Here is a 21913-nt window from a genome sequence, read left to right as displayed (position 1 = left end):
TTTTAATTTTTTTTGTTGACTATAGTCAGAATCTGTATCTGTTTTCATGTCTTTGTTTTTTTTCTTCATTACAGGGGCAGAAAGCGTTTTGTAAGCGAAGGAGATGGAGGTCGTCTTAAACCAGAGAGCTACTGAATATAAGAACTCGTGCAGTCTTAGATGTTTTAAAAATATATATCTGAATTGTAAGAGTTGTTAGCACAAGTTTTTTTTTTTTAAGCACTTGTTTTGGGTACAAGGCATTTCTGACATTTTATAAACCTACATTTAAGGGGAATTTTTAAAGGAAATGTTTTTTCTTTTTTTTTTTTTTTTTTTCGAGGGGGCAAAGGAGGGACAGAAAAGTAACCTCTTCTTAAGTGGAATATTCTAATAAGCTACCTTTTGTAAGTGCCATGTTTATGACCTAATCATTCCAAGTTTTGCATTGATGTCTGACTGCCACTCCTTTCTTTCAAGGACAGTGTTTTTTGTAGTAAAATCACTGGTTTATACAAAGCTTTATTTAGGGGGTAAAGTTAAGCTGCTAAAACCCTATGTTGGCTGCTGCTGTTGAGATACTGTGCTTTGGGAGTAAAAAAAGAAAGTTGTTTCTTTGTCTTAAAGAATTTTTTAAAAATTAGTCATGAGACTTATTCATCTTTCCAGGGAACATACTGATTGGTCTTAAAAGACTAGACAGTTAAGTAAATTGTGGCTGGAACATCTATTTTTCTACAAAACTGGAAAAATGAACCTGGTTCTAGAAGAATGTACACCAAAATAAAACATGTGAAGCAGTGTTGATTCTTTATTGGGAGTACATTATTTTAGGTCTCTTAAACTTTAATTTCACACAGTAAAGTTTAAATCTCATAAGGAAGCATATTTGAACCTAGTGAATTTATTAATCTTAGTGTTCCTTGAAAACTTTTTCCCTACAAAATTTCAACTGAAAAGTACAATAGTAAATTAAGATTACACTGGGGAAAAAAATGCAGGTATCACTTTACTCCATTGTTATCTGACCTAGAGCTTAATTAAGTTTTAGAAATATGTTATACCTTCAATCATTCCATCATCCTTAAATTCTGTTACCAAATAATGGCTAGTGTTACAAAAAGTTATACTCCAAAGACCCAAAGCTTGACATTTACCCAATGTATGAGAAAATATTACCAATTAGTAACACAGAATTATCATATTTTTAACCTCTTTTACATAGCCTAATAACTCAGCAAGGCCTCAAGGTCTATGCTAATTTAAACTGCCAAATATTGACTGTAGCAAACAAGAATTATATTCAGAATTTATGAGGGTACTGTTAGGAGTATACTAATTACAGGTTTAGATACAGTCCGTTAGAATTAAAACCAAGTTTAATGTTCATATTTACCTCATGGGTTTTATCCAAGCCCATACTTCCTCGGCTTATATAAATATAGTTACCATTTTTAGGTTTTTTATTGTTTGACACTTGGATGATAAATGCAGTCATTTTATTCTCAAGTCCTTAAAATTAATGTAATTAAAAGTTAGCTGCCCACAGAATAGGTGAGGGTTTCTTAAAAATGAGATTTAAGGGCTGGGGCGTGGTGGCTCATGCCTGTAATTCCAGCACTTTGGGAGGCCGAGGTGAGCAGATCACCTGAGGTTGCGAGTTTGTGACCAGCCTGACCAACATGGAGAAACCCCATCTCTACTAAAAATACAAAATTAGCCAGGCGTGGTGGTGCATGCCTGTAGTCCCAGCTACTTGGGAGGCTGTGGCAGGAGAATAGCTTGAACCTAGGAGGCGGAGGTTGCAGTGAGCTGAGATGGTGCCATTGCACTTGTTTGGGCAACAAGAGCGAAACTCTGTCTTAAAAAAAAAAAGAGGTTTAAGACAGTTTTGTTATTACTGGTAGGATCTGGTCACACAAGATAGCATTAAACGTGACACAGCACATAAAATTGGTTTAAAAATTTTGTTTTTTATGTAATGTAAAAGCTCATTGAACACTTTATGCAAGATTGGAATGTATCTTCAGATTTAATAAACATAAAGATCCTCTGTATATAAAAGTTGTATTTAGTCCCTTGTGCCCAAGAATGTTATCTATAAGAGATCCCAAGCAAGTTACCTATAAAAGATAGCAATAGCAATGGTGAACAAATAATGTAATTTGCAATTCTAAAAACATGACTTTTAAACCCCATAAAACTTGGTTCATAGTTCAACTGTTTATGTTCAATACAAACCAGTGTTTATATTCATAATACAAATTTCATCAATCTTGGATATTTTTGTATTTATATGAATACTCTCAATTTTATTGATAGTATTAACACATACTACTTTCAGCACACAGAAGCATATTTTCTAGTTATTGTTAAATAGTAGATAATGTAGGTTGTTCCCTAAAGTGCTCAGTTATTCAGTGGGTTATTTGCCGTTGATCCTTTTCTGCCATTTCTTGTTGGCGAATTGTATTCTGTGCTGCTTGATGCATTTTCTCTAGTTTTTCCAGAGTCAGAGATTTTAAGGGTAAAAGTTTGGGTTTACACAGCACCATTGTGGTTATATCTTCCACAAACAATGGCCCTAAGTTTAAGAAGAAATAAGAATTAATTCAAGAAAGATAACCCAGTTGTTTGGTAGTTAGATTTGCAGCTAGAATGAAGGTCTAAAAAATTAATCTGTTGTCAGTGAAAAACTCTTGTACCTAAACTGAGTTTTGCTGTGGGACCAGAAAGATCATTGTCACTCTAAGCAGCATTTCTTACTACTAGGGTGTTTCTGAGGAAGACAAGTTTTGAGCTTTCTACCCAAGCTATGCTACCATAAGACACAACTTTTTGTGTCAGAAGTTTAATTTTAAAATAAGATTTGGCAGAATATATATACATAGTGCAAAAAATATAGCAAAGTATGATATTTAACATAAATATTCAAATAACTGAATGTTTAAACCTTTGGCTTTTCTTACTGTTGCTTTAGGTTTCTCTTTTTCCACTTTCAGACCTTATTTAACATTACAGTAAATTCCATTATTTCTTTCATTGAAGTTTCATATTGAGCCGGGCATGGTAGCTCATACCTGTAATCCCAGCACTTTGGGATGCCAAAGGGGTTGGATTGTTTGAGACCAGCCTAGGCAACACATTGAGATCCCGTCTCTACAAAAATAAAAACAAATTAGCCAGGCATGTGCTACCATGCCTGGCTAGTACTAGCATATCAGTAGGCTAGGGCAGGAGCCCAGTAGTTCAAGGCTGCAGTGAGCTATGATTGTGCCAACTGTACCCAAGCCTGGGTGACACAGTGAGAACCTATTTCTTTAAAAAAAAAATTCATATTGTAATTAGCAATTTTAGGAATTAATTAGCTAATTGGCAATTTTAGGTGTAAGAAACAATGTTTTATTTGTTTTACTGGATATCATGAAAAAGCATATAGTAAAAGTAGACAGTAAATGGGATAATACGGAACACAATAGCTATAGATGTTTAGCTGTTAAGCCTCCTATGTGACACTGCCTATCACTTGTTTAGTCCCTATAATAATGACTTCAATATTTGTGATGTACATACCTTGTTTTGGAAGAACTTCCCGGAACATTGACTTCAATTCTGCCATATCTGAGTTGTTGGATACAGTATTTTTTCCTTCAATGAGAAATCAGTATTATTCAAGAATAAATTCCCAAAGCAGATTGCCTGAGACATTTCCGTTGTAGTTTAAGAAGTAAAATCCAAATTCCTATAGAAAGTGAACTACCCTAACCTTGTATAATATTGCCATTAATTTCCTGTGACCTTGGGATAGTTCACATAAACATTACTAGGTATCTTAGTGTCTTACTAGGTATCACATACTAAGGTATCTTAGTCTGATACCTTTTTCACATCCAAATCTGACCTGACAAAAACAATGAAACTTGGTGCTCTACCAAACCTCAGTTCTCTGTTTGACTAAGGTGCCATTGTTACTGTAAATGTCAACTTCCATTATTCAGTTGTGGTGTTAACTACAAGGCTAGGTGTTGCAATTTTTTTTTCTCTCATAGTGAAAACTTGGAAGAGCTTCAGTTTTTAAGGCAAAGGTGATTAATATCATCTGAGGAAAAGGCATTTGTGTGTAGTCAGCATGGTTCATTGATAGCATCTCCCCTGAATGGTGAGTGACAAAAAACATGACCACCATTTGAGACGGGGGGTGAGGCAGGTAGGTAGGAAAAGGAGGAACTGGCAGGCTAACATAAGATTCCTACTTGTCTCAACAGCTGGTTTCTACTTTGTGCCTAACAAAAAGAATCCTATGGCTCACTGGCTACACAGCTGCAATTGATAATGAAGTAATACAATAGGTGAAACTGGCTCGTAAAGAACAGAAATAAGGTAGAGTTTCAGTTTACTATTTTCCTCTAATACTGAGATTCTATATGCGAAAGGACCAGCAATACTTAACTATGAGTATTTCTTATGAACATCCCAGCATATATGCCATTTTTGCCAGTGACATTTGCTCCAAGTATTACAGCCAAAATTCTGCTATGCTGTGTTCAAGGTGTTCTGGACTAAGCTGTAGAATGATCCCTTTCCAAACACAGATGCTTTTCTAGACGGTCCCACCCACTCAAGTGATTCACCTTGCTGATGCAACCTTACCATGCATCTTTCACATCACCCCCGCAGATTTATTATTTATAAAGTGGTGAATCTGGCTTGGTGCCTGCCTTTACCAACCACTGCAAATTAATTATAATCAAGTGAAGCTTCTTCTGGTCTTTGTTATTCCCGCTCCACTACTTTGACATTCCTAATAAAAGCTTCCTACTCTGTATTCAAGTCTCTTCCTCTCTCTTGCTCAGATTCTTATTCTGGAATGTCTAAGTTCCTGAAAACCTCTATCTGCTTTCCAGAACTCTGTCATCAAACTTTACCCCTATACTGCTCTAGCTGGGAGAGATGATGAAATAAGTAATGGACCAAGAATAAAGCAACTCATCACTAAATGGAATGTGAAGTAAATAAATATACAATTTCCTTAGCCTGCACAGCTTCTCCTACAATATTCTTTTCTTTTTAGGCCTGCCAGTGGTACCTAGTGATCACTGCCTTTTTTTTTTTTTTTTCCTCCAGGTTAGGATGAAGGTTACTAGCATTGCAGACCCCCTGATTAGCCTTGAATTAAAGTATCAAAAATACCACCTAGCCTCTCCATTAAATATATCACAGTGAAAATATTCATTATGATCACGTTTCCTTATTTGAAGCAAACCTGACATGATATGCCACTGAAAGGGAGGACATTATAGATGTTGATAAATGTGAAGGAAATACATAGGAGCTAAGGAGTTTTATATGTATCACCAAAATGCTAAAGTGGTAGATGAACAACTCTTAGCTGTTATATAGCGTAAGCAACTCCAGCTACTCTGAATTATCACTATCCTTTGTTTTCTCTTAGTCTGATACCTTTTTCACATCCAAAATCTGACCTGACAAAAACAATGAAACTTGGTGCTCTACCAAACCTCAGTTCTCTGTTTGACTAAGGTGCCATTGTTACTGTAAATGGTGTGGAGCCAAAGGGATGGTAGGGAGTAGGTTGTGCCTAGTGTGGGGCAGATCAGTGCCAGTCACTTGCCTGGATAGAATGTCTGTTTTAATAGGGTTGGTTCTTGTTTCTAGGCCCCCTTAGGCATTGGCAGGAAAGAAACAGGAAGGGAAGGGCTAAAATAAGCAAGGTGGTGGGTGGATGGCCAGCACTGGCTGGGCTCTACTTTGATAATCAACTGCCCTGGGAGTCCAGAGTAGGAAGGAGTACAGTCATGTATTTCTTAATGATGGGATATGTTCTGAGAAATGCATCATTAGGTGGTTCTGTCATGGTGCAAACATCCTAAGAGTGTACTTACACAAATCTAGATGGTATAGCCTAACAGAAATCTAGGCTATATGGTACAGTCTACTGGGCCTAGGCTATAAATGTGTACATGTTACTGTACTGAATACAGTAGGCAATTGTAACACAATGGTAAGTATTTGTGTATCAACATAGAAAAAGTAAAGTGTTCTGCCATAATATCATGAGCATTACAACGGGTATGACATCATTAGGCAACAGGAATTTTTCAGCTTCATTATAATCTTATAGAACCACTGTTGTATATGCAGCCTATTGTTGACTAATGTTGCTATACAGACAGTATTTCCTTCTCCCACATGGCCTGCTAATAGCCAGACATGGGTGATTTTCTTAGAGTAATGCACTCCAAGCAGTTGTGGCTACTTTTAAGAGAACTTTCTTGTCAGGTGAGATGTATTTAAACCAGGGACAGATGGGCCAAAGGAGAAACATAACAGCTATGGCTGAAATTCACGTGTATTCTACAACTGCCATGGCCATTTAATTCAATAAATATGCGAGTTTTTTAAATCATATGCCAAGCATTGTTCATAATGAACAGGACAAAAACTCAAAACTTTGCCTTTTTGGAGCCTACAGTCTAGAGTAAGAAGAGAGAAACAACAGCATGCCAGAAGGTCTACAGAAAATAGTGTAAAGGGGATTAAGGAATGCTGAGGGGGGTGGTGGTTCAATGTTAAGAGGAAAATTATGATGACCTCATTAAGAAGGTGACATTTAAACAAAGACTGCTTTTGTGTGTATTAGTGCATGTGTAATGTCTTTTTAAACAGCAAAAAGTTAAAAGTCTGATAGTATCCACAGGTAGGGACGGTATAGGGAAATTAGCACTGTTAAGCTTTTTTAGAGGGATTTTGCAGTACTGTATCTACTAAAACTAAATATGCATATTTTCTTTGACATGGTAATTGGCTGTAAAGAAACAACACAAATGTAAAAAAGAATGTTCATTAAAGCATCGTGTTGAATAGCAAAATGTTCAGCAATAGATAAAGCTAACTAAATGTTCACCGGCAGATCAAAGGTTAAATAAATCATGGAACATCCATAGAACGGAATACTATGCCAAATTAAAAAATGATGCAGATTGTCAAGGCATATTTTAAGAGAAAACATTAAATTACAGAAAATGAAATTTTTCTTACATTAATAGAACCAAACTTACAATGCTCACAGAATACAGTGTCAATTCATCATTTTTTGAAGGCCTTGGTCTAGGTAAATGGAAAATAATCTGCTGCTTCCTTTACTTACGTAGATTCTAAAGTTTGTAATTTCTCCCAGAGATAATAGTTTTGATGAACAGTGCATTCCAAAATCATGATAAGGTATGCAAACCTGTTGTAGCTATTTGGCTGGATGTCTAAAATTAATGCTGAAAAACTTGAAGGAAAACCAAATCTTTGTTATGAAATATTTTACTCTGCTGTAGGAGTGAGAGTTAAAAGGCATGTCTAGGATGGATTATTGCCTTCAAATCAATCATACACATTTGGCAAGTTAAAAATCCCTGGTGCGGGGGCTGGGCGCGGTGGCTCACACCTGTAATCCCAGCACTTTGGGAGGCCGAGGCAGGCAGATCATGAGGTCAGGAGATCGAGACCATCCTGGCTAACACGGTGAAACCCTGTCTCTACCAAAAATACAAAAAATTTGCCGGGTGTGGTGGCGGGTACCTGTAGTCCCAGCTACTCGGGAGGCTGAGGCAGGAGAATGGCGTGAACCCGGGAGGTGGAGCTTGCAGTGAGCCGAGATTGCGCCCCTGCACTCCAGCCTGGGCGACAGAGTGAGACTCCGTCTCAAAAAAAAAAAAAAAAAATCCAGGCCGGGCGCGGTGGCTCACGCCTGTAATCCCAGCACTTTGGGAGGCCGAGGCGGGCGGATCACAAGGTCAGGAGATCGAGATCATCCTGGCTAACACGGTGAAACCCCGTCTCTACTAAAAATGCAAAAAATTAGCCGGGCGGCGGGCGCCTGTAGTCCCAGCTACTCGGGAGGCTGAGGCAGGAGAATGGCAGGAACCCGGGAGGCGGAGCTTGCAGTGAGCCGAGATCGCGCCATTGCACTCCAGCCTGGGCGACTAAGCGAGACTCTGTCTCAAAAAAAAAAAAAAAAAAAAAAAAAAAAAAAAAAATCCCTGGTGTGATTTAGCTGGATAACCAAACTAAATAATGGGTGTGAGACCAGACTAGATCACTGAAGTTTCCTTCTGAACCTGGAGAATATATTATCAGTGGTCTTCAAATTTTCTACTTGCATACTCCCAAAGAGATTTGGGAAAACTAGGCATCACTTCATACACTGATATTTAAATTTATTATCATAAATTTAAATTATAAAGGATATAATTTCCAGCATATTTAAAAATAACTGTTACCTCAGTCTTTTAAAAACATCCAATATAATCTAAACGTAACAGCAATTTGATAGCTACCATCATCCATTAATAAAAAGAAGCTAATTTTTAAGTTAGAAGTTTTATATCATCTTTTTTTCTTCCTGGACCTCTATTTCCAACCCACTTTATTCTAGTGCAACATATTTTCATGCCCTTTTTTTTTTTTTTTTTGAGATGGAGTCTCGCTCTGTTGCCCAGGCTGGAGTGCGGTGGCGCGATCTCGGCTCACTGCAGGCTCTGCCTCCCGGGTTCACGCCATTCTCCTGCCTCAGCCTCCCGAGTAGCTGGGACTACAGGTACCCACCACCACGCCCGGCTAATTTGTTTTTTGTATTTCTAGTAGAGGCGGGGTTTCACCGTGTTAGCCAGGATGGTCTTGATCTCCTGACCTTGTGATCCACCTGCCACGGCCTCCCGAAGTGCTGGGATTACAGGTGTAAGCCACTGCACCCGGCCTCATGCCTGATATTTTAATGATCATCCTATCATACTTCTTTGCTACAAAAATGTTTATAAACTTTAAAATATTTTGGATTCAGTTATTACAATTGGTGCGAAATTGGTCAAAATGCATTACACATTGATAAAGCAATTGTTGAACATAAAAATAAAGTTATTGGCCATGTATGTTAATAAGAACATAGCTTTATTTTCTCAATTAGTTCATGTATATACATGGCTGAAAATTTACTTATTGCTACAATTCTGTTGTTGTTGTTTTTTTTTTTTTTGAGATGGAATCTTGCTCTGTTGCCCAGGCTGGGGTGCAGTGGCAAGATCTCGGCTCACTGCAACCTCTGCCACCTGGGTTCAAGTGATTCTCCTGCTTCAGACTCTTGAGTAGTTGGGATTACAGGTGCGTGCCACCATACCCGGCTAATTTTTGTATTTTCAGTAGAGACGGGGTTTCATCATGTTGGCCAGGCTGGTCTCGAACTTCTGACCTCAAGTGATCCGCCCTCCCTTGACCTCCCAAAGTGCTGGGATTACAGGTGTGAGCCACCGTGCCCGACCCTATTCTTCATTTTTGTAGATGTAAACACTGAGAATGGGAAAATTTTTTTCAATCTTTGAACCTAAGTTATATGCTAACAATCATGTAGTGACCTATCATCAAGAAATAATTTTAAATGACTAGCAGACTACTCAATTAGGTATTCCTTCAGTATTGCTGAAAGCTGAGAACAGTCTCTTGACTTGCAAAAGCACTACTTAATAATTAGCAAAGCCCTTAGTCTTTCTTACTAGAGTTACCAATGTTTCCTTGTCTCTGTGTTTAGCTCCTAAGAGATGTTTATTCCCTTGAGCATTTTGTCATAGTAAGATTCTACCAGGCTAGAGAGATGCCTTTCCTTCATACATTCTTAGAAAAATAATTGTGGGACTGGTACGGTGGCTCGCATCTGGAATCCCAGCACTTTGGAAGGCCAAAGTGGGAGGATTGCTTAAGCCCAGGAGTTCAAGACCAGCCTGGACAACAAAGCAAGACCTCATCTCTACAAAAAATTTAAAAAAAAGTTAGCCGGGCATGATGGAGTGTGCCTGTTAGTCTCAGCTACTTGGGAGGCTGAGGTGAGGGTACTGCTTGAGCCCGAGTTTTAGGTTGCACTGAGATATGATCACGCCACTGCATTCTAGCTTAGGTGAGAGTAAGAGCTTGTCTCAAGAAAAAAAAAAAAAAAAAAAAAAAAAAAGAAAAATGGTGAAAGGGGAGACAGGAAATGAGATGAAGCATGATGGTTTATCCACAGGTCCATTTTCTCAGGGAATGCATTATCAGCAGACATCACATATAAAAGTTTAGGATCTGAAAACTGATTGTTCTTAACCTCACTTGCTTGTATACCCCTCTGATTGTCTTCAGGCATCTTGAGGGATATGCATATCCTGGTATATAGACTGATGATCAATACAATAACCACGTTGTTCTTTGAGATGTTTACGGACTTTCTGAGAAGATTCCATAGTATTAAATTTGAGAAGCCCTGGGAAGGAAAAAAGTTAAACTTTCTTTTTAATAGCAGGACTCTTTAGAAACTTTAATATGCTAAAGTATGTGATACATTTCAAACAGGAGAATTGAGTATATATTGTTTCCTAAAGTTATGTGATTCTGGAATTCTTTAAAAGTGCAATTATGGGACCAGTATTGCCTAGAACACACTTTGTATTCCTAGGGCAATGTCGCTTTCAATATGGCATATGTAGTAAGACGCACATTTAAGGAAAATACCAGTATTTACAAATAACTAATTTTGAAATTAGTAAAAACTGTATTTCTTTTGAATGTAACATTTATTAAAATCAAGTGAAGAATGACTTTTTTCTCTGTTAAGTGAAAAGTTTAGACCATCCTGGACAAAGCTGTTTTTTTAAAAAGGAATTATTTAAATATGAAAAGATAAAATCTTGCAAAAGACTTGTAGAGTTGGCAAAAATGACATCTTTTTCTCCTATCACAAGGATATTCTGATATGGGGGTTTCTAGTGACACAAGTACAATATTTTGTGCCAAAATGCTAACTAATGGTTATTTATGGGCCTTATTTCTACTTTCTATTACATGAACATCCATTACTAAGAAAAGGTTAGGAACAAAATTGAAGTATTCAAATGGCAAGTCGTCTTATATTGAAATTTTAATTCAGCGTCAGACTTACTAAGGCAGTCTCTAGGCTTGAGGATCCTGAAGGATGGGGGTGGAGGGAGAAGAAATAGGCACATAAGCGAAGAAGCATAATGCAATATAAGTTCTATACTTAGAAGTATTTGTAAAAATGCCATGGGAACACAGAATAGGGAGAAACTGTGTCAGGTACAAATGGTGGGGGAGGAACTTTAGGTGCAGGTAACAACAGTTTGTGGAGAGGCATGAAGATGGGCAACACAAAGCACATGGTGCATTATGGGAGAGGCAAGGAATGCTATTAAAAAAAAAAAAGTTACGAGCAACCTGTCTGGAAACAAACCCAAACCAAACTGCAGTCAAATTGATTTTGAAGGAAATAAGGAGAACCACTGAAATATTTTAAGAATGAGAATGACCTGAACAGATTTAAATGTATTCAGGAGGACAATTACAGGGGTATTTCAAATAGTTTAGGTGCAGGTGAAAAATGGGTGCTTCAATTGAGCAACTAGCTACACTGTGAAATCATAAAGCTAGGGAAAGACAAGAGTTCAACTTTGGAATCTAATGACTCAGATATGCTTATGAGACTTTTCAGAACAAGTGTCCAATAGGCAAAGGGAAGTATATGAAGCAGTGATTTAAGTAAAAGCCATGATAGGGTGGTGGTTAACTCAAGCCAGCAAAACAATGATACCCTCAATAGATTTTCCATTAGGCAAGTATCTTCATAGAAACAAAAGCAATCAACAGCAGGACCCTTCAAACTGTAAAGACTAAGATTTATATAATTTTGTTATGAAAAGGTTGGCCTTTTTTTTTTTTTTTGAGACAGAGTCTTGCTCGGGCACCAGGTTGGAGTGCAGTCGTGCAATCTCGGCTCACTGCAACCCCCACCTCCTAGGTTCAAGCGATTCTCCAGCCTCAGCCTCCCGAGTAGCTGGGATTACAGGCATGCGCCACTATACCCAGCTAATTTTTGTATTTTTAGTAGAGACGGTGCTTCACTACGTTGGCCAGGCTGGTCTTGATCTCCTGACCTCGTGATCCACCCACCTCAGCCTCCCAAAGTGCTGGGATTAAAGGCATGAGCCACTGTGCCCGGCCAGAAAAGGTTGGCTCTTACGTCATCTCTTGAACTTAAATGTTGTAGACTTGCAGGAGACCTACAAATGAAAGTCTTAGAAAAAGATAGAATCCTTCACGAAGATCTTCCCTGCATACCTATTACATATTTGGGAAAAGAGCCTAGCTCCTAGTTCTTTGTTCAAGAAAGTATAAATCTCTAGAGTGGACAGAAATTATGAGTTGATAGGCCAAATTAATGCTGTACCTTGTATTCTATTTGGAAATAAACACTGGACAGTAAAGACTAGAGTGATAAACATGAGAATGTCATTGTTTTAGGTGACAACAAAAGCATTACTCTTTCAGAGTAGAAAACTAACAAATGTAACGTGAAAAGAATTTGGAATGATAAAGTGCCTATACGAACAGATTTTTTCTTTCAACAAACATACTAAATGTCTATAATGTACCAGCCGTAGCTAAGTGAGGGAGACAGAGTAGGTAAGAACCAGTTCCTTTCTTTGGTGGAGGTGAGGTAGGGAATGAGACACACGTAAATAAGTAATTATAATTGAATACAATGTACTTTAATAAAAGCATGCCTATTGTGCCTTAAGAAATGAAAACTACTAAAAACTTGGCCAAGGATAGGGGACAATGGGTGGTCTCTGAAAAAGAATCATTAAACATGACATTGGCGCTAGTCCCAGAAAGTTGAATGGGGGTTTACTAGGCAGAGAAGGAGATGTATAGCAAAGGGTAGATGTTATAGACAAAGTGAACAATATGTTCAAATGAAGAAGCATTAAAAAAATAAGTGTTCTGTTGGGGGACATGGCTAGAGTGCAGTGCATGTACAGTGTGCAACAGGTATTGTGGTGGGAGTGACCAGGTAGAGGCCAGTTCACACTCAGTCTGCAATGCTGAATTTGGACTTTGTATCCTATAGTCAGAAGGGAGCTAGTTGGATGGTTCTAAGCAGTTATGTGACATGATTCATGTTTTGGAAACACATATTCTAGACAAAATGAAGGAAAAATGAGAAGAGACACTAGAGGAAAGATTAGTAAGGAAGCTGTAATTGTTTAGGTAAGATGATGAAAGTATGAATTAAAGCAGTGATAACAGACACTAAGAGGAGAAGATATGAGGTAATTAAGGGTACAAGAAGTTGAGATTCAAACATCCTCCACCTTCCCACCCCCCACCGCCAGTGGGTGATAATGAAATGACCACGGACGACTAAAGTGAGCTAACATGATTGTGGATATACCCGTATTAATTAATATTGGAAACACAGAGGAGAAGGTTAAGAAGGAAGAGTAAAGACCATGAGTTCGGTTTAGATTCACAGAGTGTGGAAGTCCAAGAGGAAGGTAAAAAGGACTGGAGGCCCAGAGTCAACTGTACAGTAGTGCAAGCTACAGAGGTGGATATAATCATTCAAGAAAGATATGGCAAGATGGTGAGTGGTGGGGTGATGGTAAAAAGAGACAAGAGTATAATATGGTGGTTGAAAGAAGCAGCTGAAGTCAGATTAGTCGCTTAAACAAATTACTTGATTTTCTAAGCCTTTGTTTCAACTGCAAGATAAAGCTTACAATGGCATCAACTTGAGATGGCTGGTGCATTAAAGATATAATTCATATAAAGCCATCAGACCAAACCCTGCATGAGAGCTCAATGAATGTCAGCAATTCTCACCATACTGTACCATTATAATGTTGGCATAAAATTACATTTTCAGAAAAAATAAGCTTATTAACATGTATTAGTTATAGAGGCTTGTTACTAAAAAAGCATGATGAAAACCCTATGGGCAAGCAAAAATATTTTAGAATTCTCCACCTCTTCTCTCAATACCTATACTCTTAAGAGTTACATGAAAGGCAGAATCGTTTAAATGTCAAGACATTTACCTTAGCTTCTTTTCTTTAGTTAGCTTAGTGGCTCTTAAATTTTAGTTTGCTTAAGAATAACAATAGCAACACAGTGTTTAGTATGAAGTCACGCATGTATTTCAACTAAGTAGATATTTTTAAGGAATTTTCTGCAGTAATTTTGAAAATAACTTTTATCACCATAACGGGTGATTTTATAATCAAATTACCTATGTGCCCATCCACTTCCCACTGCATCTCCCAACTGCAGCGGGAGGTGAACGGGCACATGGGTAAAATTATATATTGGGTACACATATATACGATGAAATTTAACAGACTAAAACAAGGTTTAAGAAAAGTTATCTTGTCCAACATCATATAGTTGACAAGTGAAGAAATGGGATTTGAACTCGGGTCTGCCTTACTCAAAGGCAAGGTCTCTTTTCAGTTTTCTCTATGCTGCATCTGTAGGACTGACAGGGAGGTCCCCTGCAGGTTTAGTATGGTGCTTCACTGAAGGAATATCAACATTTAAGAAGACGGTGGAGAGATAATCGTAGACTATGGTGTGCAGAAGCCAACAAAGGCTGAAGTAACATACAATCTTAAATTTCTACTGAAATGGGAAATTTTGAAGACACTAATAACCCTTACAAAGGACGGTGAAAATAAAATATGAGGCAAACAGTAAATCTCAGGAATGAGGTAGATGAAAAAGTAAGTGCAGCATATTGACTAAAGCACATTTCTTCCTCCTTAGTTTAGGGGAGCTGTGCCACAGTCAGACCAATATATGGCTCTAACCAACATGTAGCTTTTTTTTTTTTTGTCTTCTTAATTTGAGGATTTAGCATTCCAGTTGTCATGTTTGATGCTTTCTGAAATAAATCTCTTAGGAAAAAAAACTGGTTTTTGACTCTAGATTTTGTTTACAGCATTATATATTATTTAAACACTATGTCACTGAAACTTTCAAATCCCAAGCTTAATTAGAAATATACAACACTTTAAAAGCTTACAAATTTTGCATTTTTAAATTATCTTCATCATATCACAAATTATATGACAGCTTATATCACAGCTCATATGAGAAGATACTGATCCTGGGTTGAATAGCTGAAGAGGGCAATTAGCTTTACACTGCACCTATCTTCATCTAGCCATCTGGAAAATGTAAGCTGTGGCCACACAGGGGACAGACAGAGAAGGAGACTAAATTACTAAAATTCAAACTCCAATTCCTGATTACTCACAACGTGTACATATGGATCAGAAACATCAAAATGAAAACATATTGTGGATGCCAAAGTCAAGTCTTGGTTTCTAAAAATGTTCAGGATGGGATTTGGATGTTTTTAAAACTGTCCTCCCCACACTAAATCTCCTTAATCTAGTATTTGATCTTTGCTGGGAGCCCCAAGGAGCCATTCCATGGGTCTATGTGTTTATTCTCCATAATATATGCCTACTACTTCTCACTTGTCACTACATCTTCATTGTAATACCTTTTTCCCTGTATTAATGTATCTAAACTTATCAGCTTATGCTTATTGTACAATACCCCAGTTTTAAAGTTAGAAATAGAATGCTTGAGCATACCCTAGGATTCCATGTGTTTTAAATACTATGACAGTAAAATCCAATGTGTGACTTAAATAAAACAGAAGCTTATACTAGAGTCTGTCATTTTTTTCTAATCAATCTATTTCACCTTTATATTTTAAATGAAGTACAGGGTTGCTTTCTGGTGCTAACTAGTTGTACTCTATTTCACATTTATACTTTGAATGGGGTACATGGTTGTACTCTGGTCATAGCTGCTAACTAGCTGTGTGACCTTGAATACATTTCTTAGCTAACTAGAGGTTTGATTTTCTCATACAAAATATGTTTATTATCTGTCCTGGGTTGTAAGGTTCAAGTGATAAGTGGATGTAAAAGTCCTTAGAAATACAGTATGACATTTATTATTCCAGGACTAATTTTCATATTGCTATAATAAAGGGCTTGTTCTAGATTACCATACGGTATCTTCTGTCTCTAAAAATCTTTGAATCTTCATAAATATCATGGTATAAGACAGCATGATCTATTTAGAGGTGCTTTTCTTTAAAAACCTGTTTCACTTACTTTTGAAGCACTATGTGCTGCCAAATTGTGTTCTTAAATGTTTTAAAAAGTATGATAATAAAGCAAACCTATTTCATAATAGAACTCAAAGTTGAGAAAATATGAACAAACTTTCAAAAGGGCAGCAAAGGTTAAAACCTTTAAAATTATAATCAAGGGAACAGAGGCTTGTTGTATAAAATAATCTATCTTGAATTTTTGATGGAGATGACAGTGACTTGTTGCCTAACCTACAGAAGTAAATGCAGTTGACATATGGCAAAAAGAAAAAATTTCTATAGCATTTTGAGATTCTCAACAAAAGCACCACTTACGTTTTTATGTTAAGAAACATACATGTCATAAACTGGTAACCCTGGATGCTATCCACTTAAATATTTTGTTGGTTTACAGGTATTTAAAAAGTATTTGAGCCGATGTTTAAAAATCAGGAAATTTCACGAAAAATCCAAATTTTAGCTCCACTTGACAAATCTGGCAACATCAAGCCCACATTTCAATATGGCAAAATTTGGCTAGGGCTGGGAAGTGATGCTTCACTTAGGTAAGCACATGCTCTGGAATTCTCCAGTCCTTCCTACTGCCTATTGTTTCCTCTTACTACTTGCCCATCCATTGTATGCATTTGACTTTGCAACTACAGTAAAACACAGAGCCACTGTGAACATATGCCAAGCTAATTTTATTAATGGGCATTGAGATACAAAAATACAATCTCTGGAAACTGAAGGAGTAGTCAGGAGCAATCATGGCCATGGACTGTAAAGGATACTTTATGTAAAGAATATTTTTCTTCTGTGAATATTTATTAAGTTGGGTTCCTTAAAGTAAATTCAACCTGCCTACTGTGGGGGTGCTGAGTAGGGGTGGTGACAAAATTTTTATCTTTTGTCTTATCCAAGACTTGTGGTTAACTGATAGGTGAATTTTCAAAAACATACTAGATTTCTGAATGTAAATATAAGAAAAAGGTGAAAAGGGGAGCCTAGAAAGAATGCATTTTTCAGCAAACATAAAGTAGTAATACTCACTCAAGCAACTGCCCACATGCTAGCAGAATGCTTAATTTGGATTGATAATGTTTATCTGGAGATGCCAAGTAACATCATATGTCATATATTGGAGACTACAGTAGATTCTACTGTTTTGCTATCTGGCATCTGCTGGTAGAAAAATGTTCCAACATGTTCGATTTAGCTAATTAATTCAAGCTCATGTGAATAAAATGTGTGGTGTCTAGCTTCTGAAATGTGCCTAGGCCTAAGAACGGGAATTCTTCTTGGGTGAACTTGGATGATGCCACTGGCTCTGGGAAAATCCGGTAGCAGACACTACTATTAAGTTAGTAATGATACATCCTACTCACGTAAAATGTCTTTTTCTAATAACCCTTCCTATTTCAAAATTCAATACTAGACAGTGGTCCTAAAAATGTTAGCTATTAACCTTTTAAAAAAGTATTTGCTCACACCTGAGATATTTAGTTAGCTATTTCAACAGTGTGCAAGGAAAGAGAAAAGTTGTTTGATACTCTACAGAGTGCTTCTCAAAGCCCAGTCCCCAAATCATCTGCATCAAAACTCCCTGTACAATTATTAAAAATACAGATTTTTCTGGAGCTCTCCAGAAATCAGAATTGCTGAATCAGAATACTTTTTCTTTCTTTTTTTTTTAGACAGGATCTCACTCTGTTGCTCAGGTTAGAGTGCAGTCATGTGATCATGGCTCACCACAGCCTTGACCTTCTGGGCTCAAGTGATCCTCCAGCCTCAGCCTCCCAAGTAGCTGTGACTACAGGCACATGCCACCCTGCCCGGCTAATATTTTGTATTTTTTGAGACAGGGTGGTCTCAAACTCCTGGGCTCAAGTGATCTGCCCACCTGAGCTTCCCAAATTGTTAGGATTACAGGCATGATCCACGGCAGCTGGACCCTAACTTTTAATCAAGTCCCCCACATTAAACTTAAGAGAACTACTGCCATAGATTCATTCCTTCACTCACTAAATAGTCAATGTCAATATGTGCCCGAATTCAATACGTCCCCTAAATGGACTGCTTTAGAAGTTATTAACTACCATACACTGACTGCACTCCATGTGCTATATAAACTGAGGTAAAGCACTTTATATATATTTGAATTAATTCTGTACAACAATCCCTAACGGTTTTAAGGCTCTTTTTTAAAAATGTTACTTATTTTTTTCTTTTTCGAGACAGGGTCTTGCTCTGTTGCCCAGGCTGGAGTGCAGTGCCGTGATCTTGGCTCGCTGCAACCTCTGCCTCCCAAGCTCAAGCGTTTCTGATGCCTCAGCCTCTTGAGTAGCTGGGACTACAGGTGTGTGAGACCAAACCCGGCCAATTTCTGCATTTTTAGTAGAGACAGGGTTTTGCCATGTTGGCCAGGCTGGTCTCAAACTCCAGGCTTCAAGTGATACACCTGCCTCAGCATCCCAAAGTGCTGGGATTATAGGTGTGAGCCACACCTGGCAAGGCGCCGTTTAATAGATAATAGAGTGAGTAGACTGTCCAAGGTCATCCAGTTATTGAATAGTCTTATTCCTGAAACCCAGGTCTGATGCTAAAACCTGTGATCTTAATTGGTATATTATTTTGCCTCACTTAAATCTGGAGTATTCCCACACAAGCAAATTCCCTTCTACACAAAGGAAGCAACTAACGGAACGCATTTCGTAATTTTCAATATGATGGCTAAAAACATTCTATACCAATCTAAGAGATTCTGTCCTCCCAGAGCATTTTCTTCCGCTCCCTTATGTGCAGTTTTTTCCTTTCACTTGTCTTTCATGATCAAATATAAGTCTAGGCTAGGAGTATATGAGGTTGGCAGTCTTGAGAATTTTCCTTTTGTGATTATGAAGTAAATTCCACAAACACTTATCTACCCATTAGACAGAGGATGTATCTAATGTACTAAGTGTTAAGTATAATCTTGATTTTGTAATTTTTAATAGGCTCTGCTTAATGCTACCAAAAAGCTATCACAAAAACACCAGGACCAATTAAGACTTGCATGAGAATTTCAGTGAGAAAAATAACAATGCCTAAATTGGAATGTGACCAGATGGCCAACAGTTGCCTTGGTATTTGCTTTGATAACATCAAGATTCATCTGTATTTGAATAGCAGGGCCCACACATCTTTCAACAATGTCTGCAGGGTGCCAGGAGTTGAAACTCATAAACTATGCTGACATCAGTACACTTTACTGCAGAAATACATTGCATCAGCTCCAAGAATAGGCAAAGTAGCAGCAACACTTTATTAAAGGTAGTCAGTCTATGTTGCCAACCCAAGGCACTAACACATACTCTATACACACATGATTAAATGCTACCCTTCTCTTTGTAGGACACCGGAGAGGGGTAAGCATGCTGAGAAGTGAGATGGATTTAACCAGCAAATCATGGAAAAGGTGCGTATACTTGGCGTTTGAGAAGGCTTAGTCATGACTGGAAAAGTATGAACACTGTGACATATCCTTACAAAAAAAAAAAATGTTCAACTTAAGCCTCTAGACTAATTTCTGGTTTACAAGAAGAAAAAAGGGGGGCTCATTTCCAAAAAGACTCCTGGCTTGAACTCTTCAAAATGCCAATGTCACAGGGGGAAAAAGATGGGGGAACTCCACTACATTAAAGCTGAAGAAAAATTTTGACTGGATCCTGATTTCTTTTTTTTGCAAGAATGGGAAGGAGAAGGTATAAAGGATATTCCTGGGTAAATTAGGAAAATTAGCACTTGGGCTAGATTTTAAACATTACAAAACAGCTGTAATAATGATATTGTGTTTTGCTAGAGAACTTCAAAATTCTCAGGAAATTCATGCTCAAAGTCTTAAGGGTGTCTGCCTAACAATAAGTGTCTGCAACTTTTTACAACAATGAAAAAATGAGGAGGAATGAAAAAAATATGGCAAAATGTTAACTGCTGCATCTAGATGACGGGTATATGAATATTCATTAAATTATTTAATTCTTTCAGCTTTTAAATATATGAACACTTTCATAATAAAACACTGGGGAAAAAAATCATGTCAGAAAGACTTTACAGGGGAAACGTAAAAAAAGGCTGAGTAGCAGGCGCTCAGCTGAATTTCTGATAAATTGAAGATCTCTAAAACTTGGCTGGAACTGTCTTGGGCATCCAAGAGACACCCGAGATATTCAAACTTTCAGTAAGTATTTACCAAAATAATATCATGTGCAGGGCGAAAATGACAGGAAGACGAATCTGATACAAACCATTCTATTTAGGTGCAGACATGGTAGTGAAGTTAAAAACATAAGCGGCTATTATATATATATAACATACTGATTGTCATAAAAGACGTGCAAAAAATGCTAAACTCAGAGGAATTACTTTCTGCTGGGGAGAATCTGGAAACACATCTCCACGAATAACAGAATCAGACAGAATCACAAAAGGTGAGTGCTACAACAGATTTCAGTAATTAACCGCCAAGAAACAAGAGTAGTTCATTTTGGCTGGCGTGTAAGTACCAGGGAAGTAGAAATTAAGTCGAGAAGGTAGGTTTTGTTGACTGGCTGGATATTAACAATTTTCAATTTTACCTGAAAGTTCTGGTCTTTTTGCTGCAGCTTTAAGCATCCAACCCGGTATTACCAAGATGACTGAGAGTTCTTGACTCAAGCATACAGAAGAAACTACAAGATAATGTATGATAACTTTGTAAAGGGCCATATTAAAGCAATACAGTATTTTCAAAAATATTCAACACGTTAAGAATCTGTAGACCTGCAGGATTAGGATAGTATATCCCACCACAAGAACCGCAGTCAAAGCTTACAAAGACTCAAAGGACAAACGCGGAAAGGGGGGAAAACTCAGAATGAGAAGGCAGGTGGCAGGGGAAAAAGATAGAGGTCTTGCCCTGATTGTAGGGGTTCATCTTTTTCTTTTATAGCTGAAGGTGGAAAATTATTTTCTCAAGTTCCCGAATTCTCTTCCCTCTAAAGGCCAGAGACTGAAAGTACTTAATAGGAACTTGCGGAGGCGTGGTCAGGAGCTCCATTTTGCCGGAGTTAGGAGCTCCGCCCGAGGTCCGCGCCCATTCCCCGCTGGGGCCCTCCCAGCCAGGCTGGCTCTGGCTGGGCTAGGGCGGCCTGTAGCGCTGCCTCACCCCACAGGGAGCCTCAGGGGGGCGGAGGGAGGGCGGGCCGCCGCTAGGCCAGCCCGGAAAGAAAAGCAGCTTCTAACGGAAGGGGCCCTGAGCCCCGCTCTCCATTTCAGCGCTCCGTCCCACAGGGACCGTCCGGCTCGGGTCCGGCCCACTGGTTGGGGCCCAGGGACTCACCTCACTTTGCAACTGAGGTCAAGAATGGGCATTCCCTAGGGCATGGGCGGCGAGGCTATTTACCCCCTTCCGCCATGACCCTATTCGGAAGTGCCAAATGCAACTTCCGGGCAGGAGAGGGATTTTCGGAGCCTTAAACTATAGTCCATCTACGTATGTGACCAGATGTCTCAGTAAAATAAGGGCCGGGAAACTGGACGTGTAGTCCAGAGTATGAATTAACTTGTCTAACATGGGATGTCTGGTCACCCACGGTACCTCTTTGGGCTTACTTACAGATGCATCCCTTCCCAGACGGCTCAGCTGTTGCCCCGGGTAACGGTGAGACTGGCGAAGGAAAAAAATCTACGTCACCCTGGAAACAGGAAGCCAGGAAACTCCTGTTGCCATTATCAGTTATGGCCGCCTTAGCTTCAACAGTAACTTCCGATCGGAGAGTTGTCACTCTACCCTGCAGGAGGCTTACTCTGTAGCCCGGCTAGCCAGCGGCGCCCAGTGGGCGGGAGACGGCGTAGAGGAACTGAGGAAAGGAAAAGGGCGGAGAGAGAGAAGCAGGCGCCACTGCCCTTCTCTGA

The 21913-nt window shown here is 38.5% G+C and overlaps 2 protein-coding genes across 10 annotated transcripts in view; one reads left to right on the top strand and one right to left on the bottom strand.

Annotated features, from left to right (window-relative positions):
- PDCD4 (programmed cell death 4) overlaps window positions 1-793 on the top strand; it is a 30404-nt gene extending 29611 nt beyond the window's left edge. For all 4 annotated transcript variants that reach the window (XM_021944070.2, XM_003904251.4, XM_009215340.4 and 1 more), the window contains one exon: window positions 75-793. In XM_021944070.2, the coding sequence (XP_021799762.1) occupies window positions 75-135 (61 nt within the window). In that variant the 3' untranslated portion in view covers window positions 136-793. The remainder of the gene's footprint in view (window positions 1-74) is intronic.
- Window positions 773-21855, bottom strand: BBIP1 (BBSome interacting protein 1). 6 transcript variants are annotated; one of them, XM_017944544.3, is made up of 5 exons: window positions 21615-21726; window positions 20596-20688; window positions 10121-10276; window positions 3553-3627; window positions 778-2563 (listed from the first exon to the last, which is right to left on the bottom strand). In XM_017944544.3, exons 4-5 carry the CDS (start codon window positions 3596-3598, stop codon window positions 2397-2399), a joined length of 213 nt encoding a protein of 70 aa, XP_017800033.1. In that variant the 5' UTR covers window positions 3599-3627; window positions 10121-10276; window positions 20596-20688; window positions 21615-21726; the 3' UTR covers window positions 778-2396. The 6 variants fall into 6 exon arrangements, with proteins under 6 accessions (XP_009213600.1, XP_017800033.1, XP_009213601.1 ...); XM_009215337.4 differs by having other exon boundaries at window positions 10126-10276; window positions 21615-21646; XM_009215336.4 differs by lacking the exon at window positions 10121-10276 and having other exon boundaries at window positions 773-2563; window positions 21615-21855.
- Window positions 21856-21913: the final 58 nt, after the last annotated feature.

This window comes from Papio anubis, chromosome 11 (assembly GCF_008728515.1).
Source record: "Papio anubis isolate 15944 chromosome 11, Panubis1.0, whole genome shotgun sequence".
NCBI classification, from domain to species: Eukaryota; Metazoa; Chordata; class Mammalia; order Primates; family Cercopithecidae; genus Papio; species Papio anubis.
This window is presented reverse-complemented; position numbering and strand designations above follow the sequence as displayed.

Excerpts from the sequence above, each read along its gene's own strand:
- BBIP1 (XM_009215336.4), bottom strand. The coding sequence starts at position 20,632 with ATGCTTAAAGCTGCAGCAAAAAGACCAGAACTTTCAG. Across the intron at positions 3,628-20,595 it reads AAAAAGACCAGAACTTTCAG|GAAAAAATACTGTATCCAAC; the intron begins GTAAAATTGAAA and ends TTCTCATTGAAG. Across the intron at positions 2,564-3,552 it reads GGAAGTTCTTCCAAAACAAG|GGCCATTGTTTGTGGAAGAT; the intron begins GTATGTACATCA and ends TCTTAAACTTAG.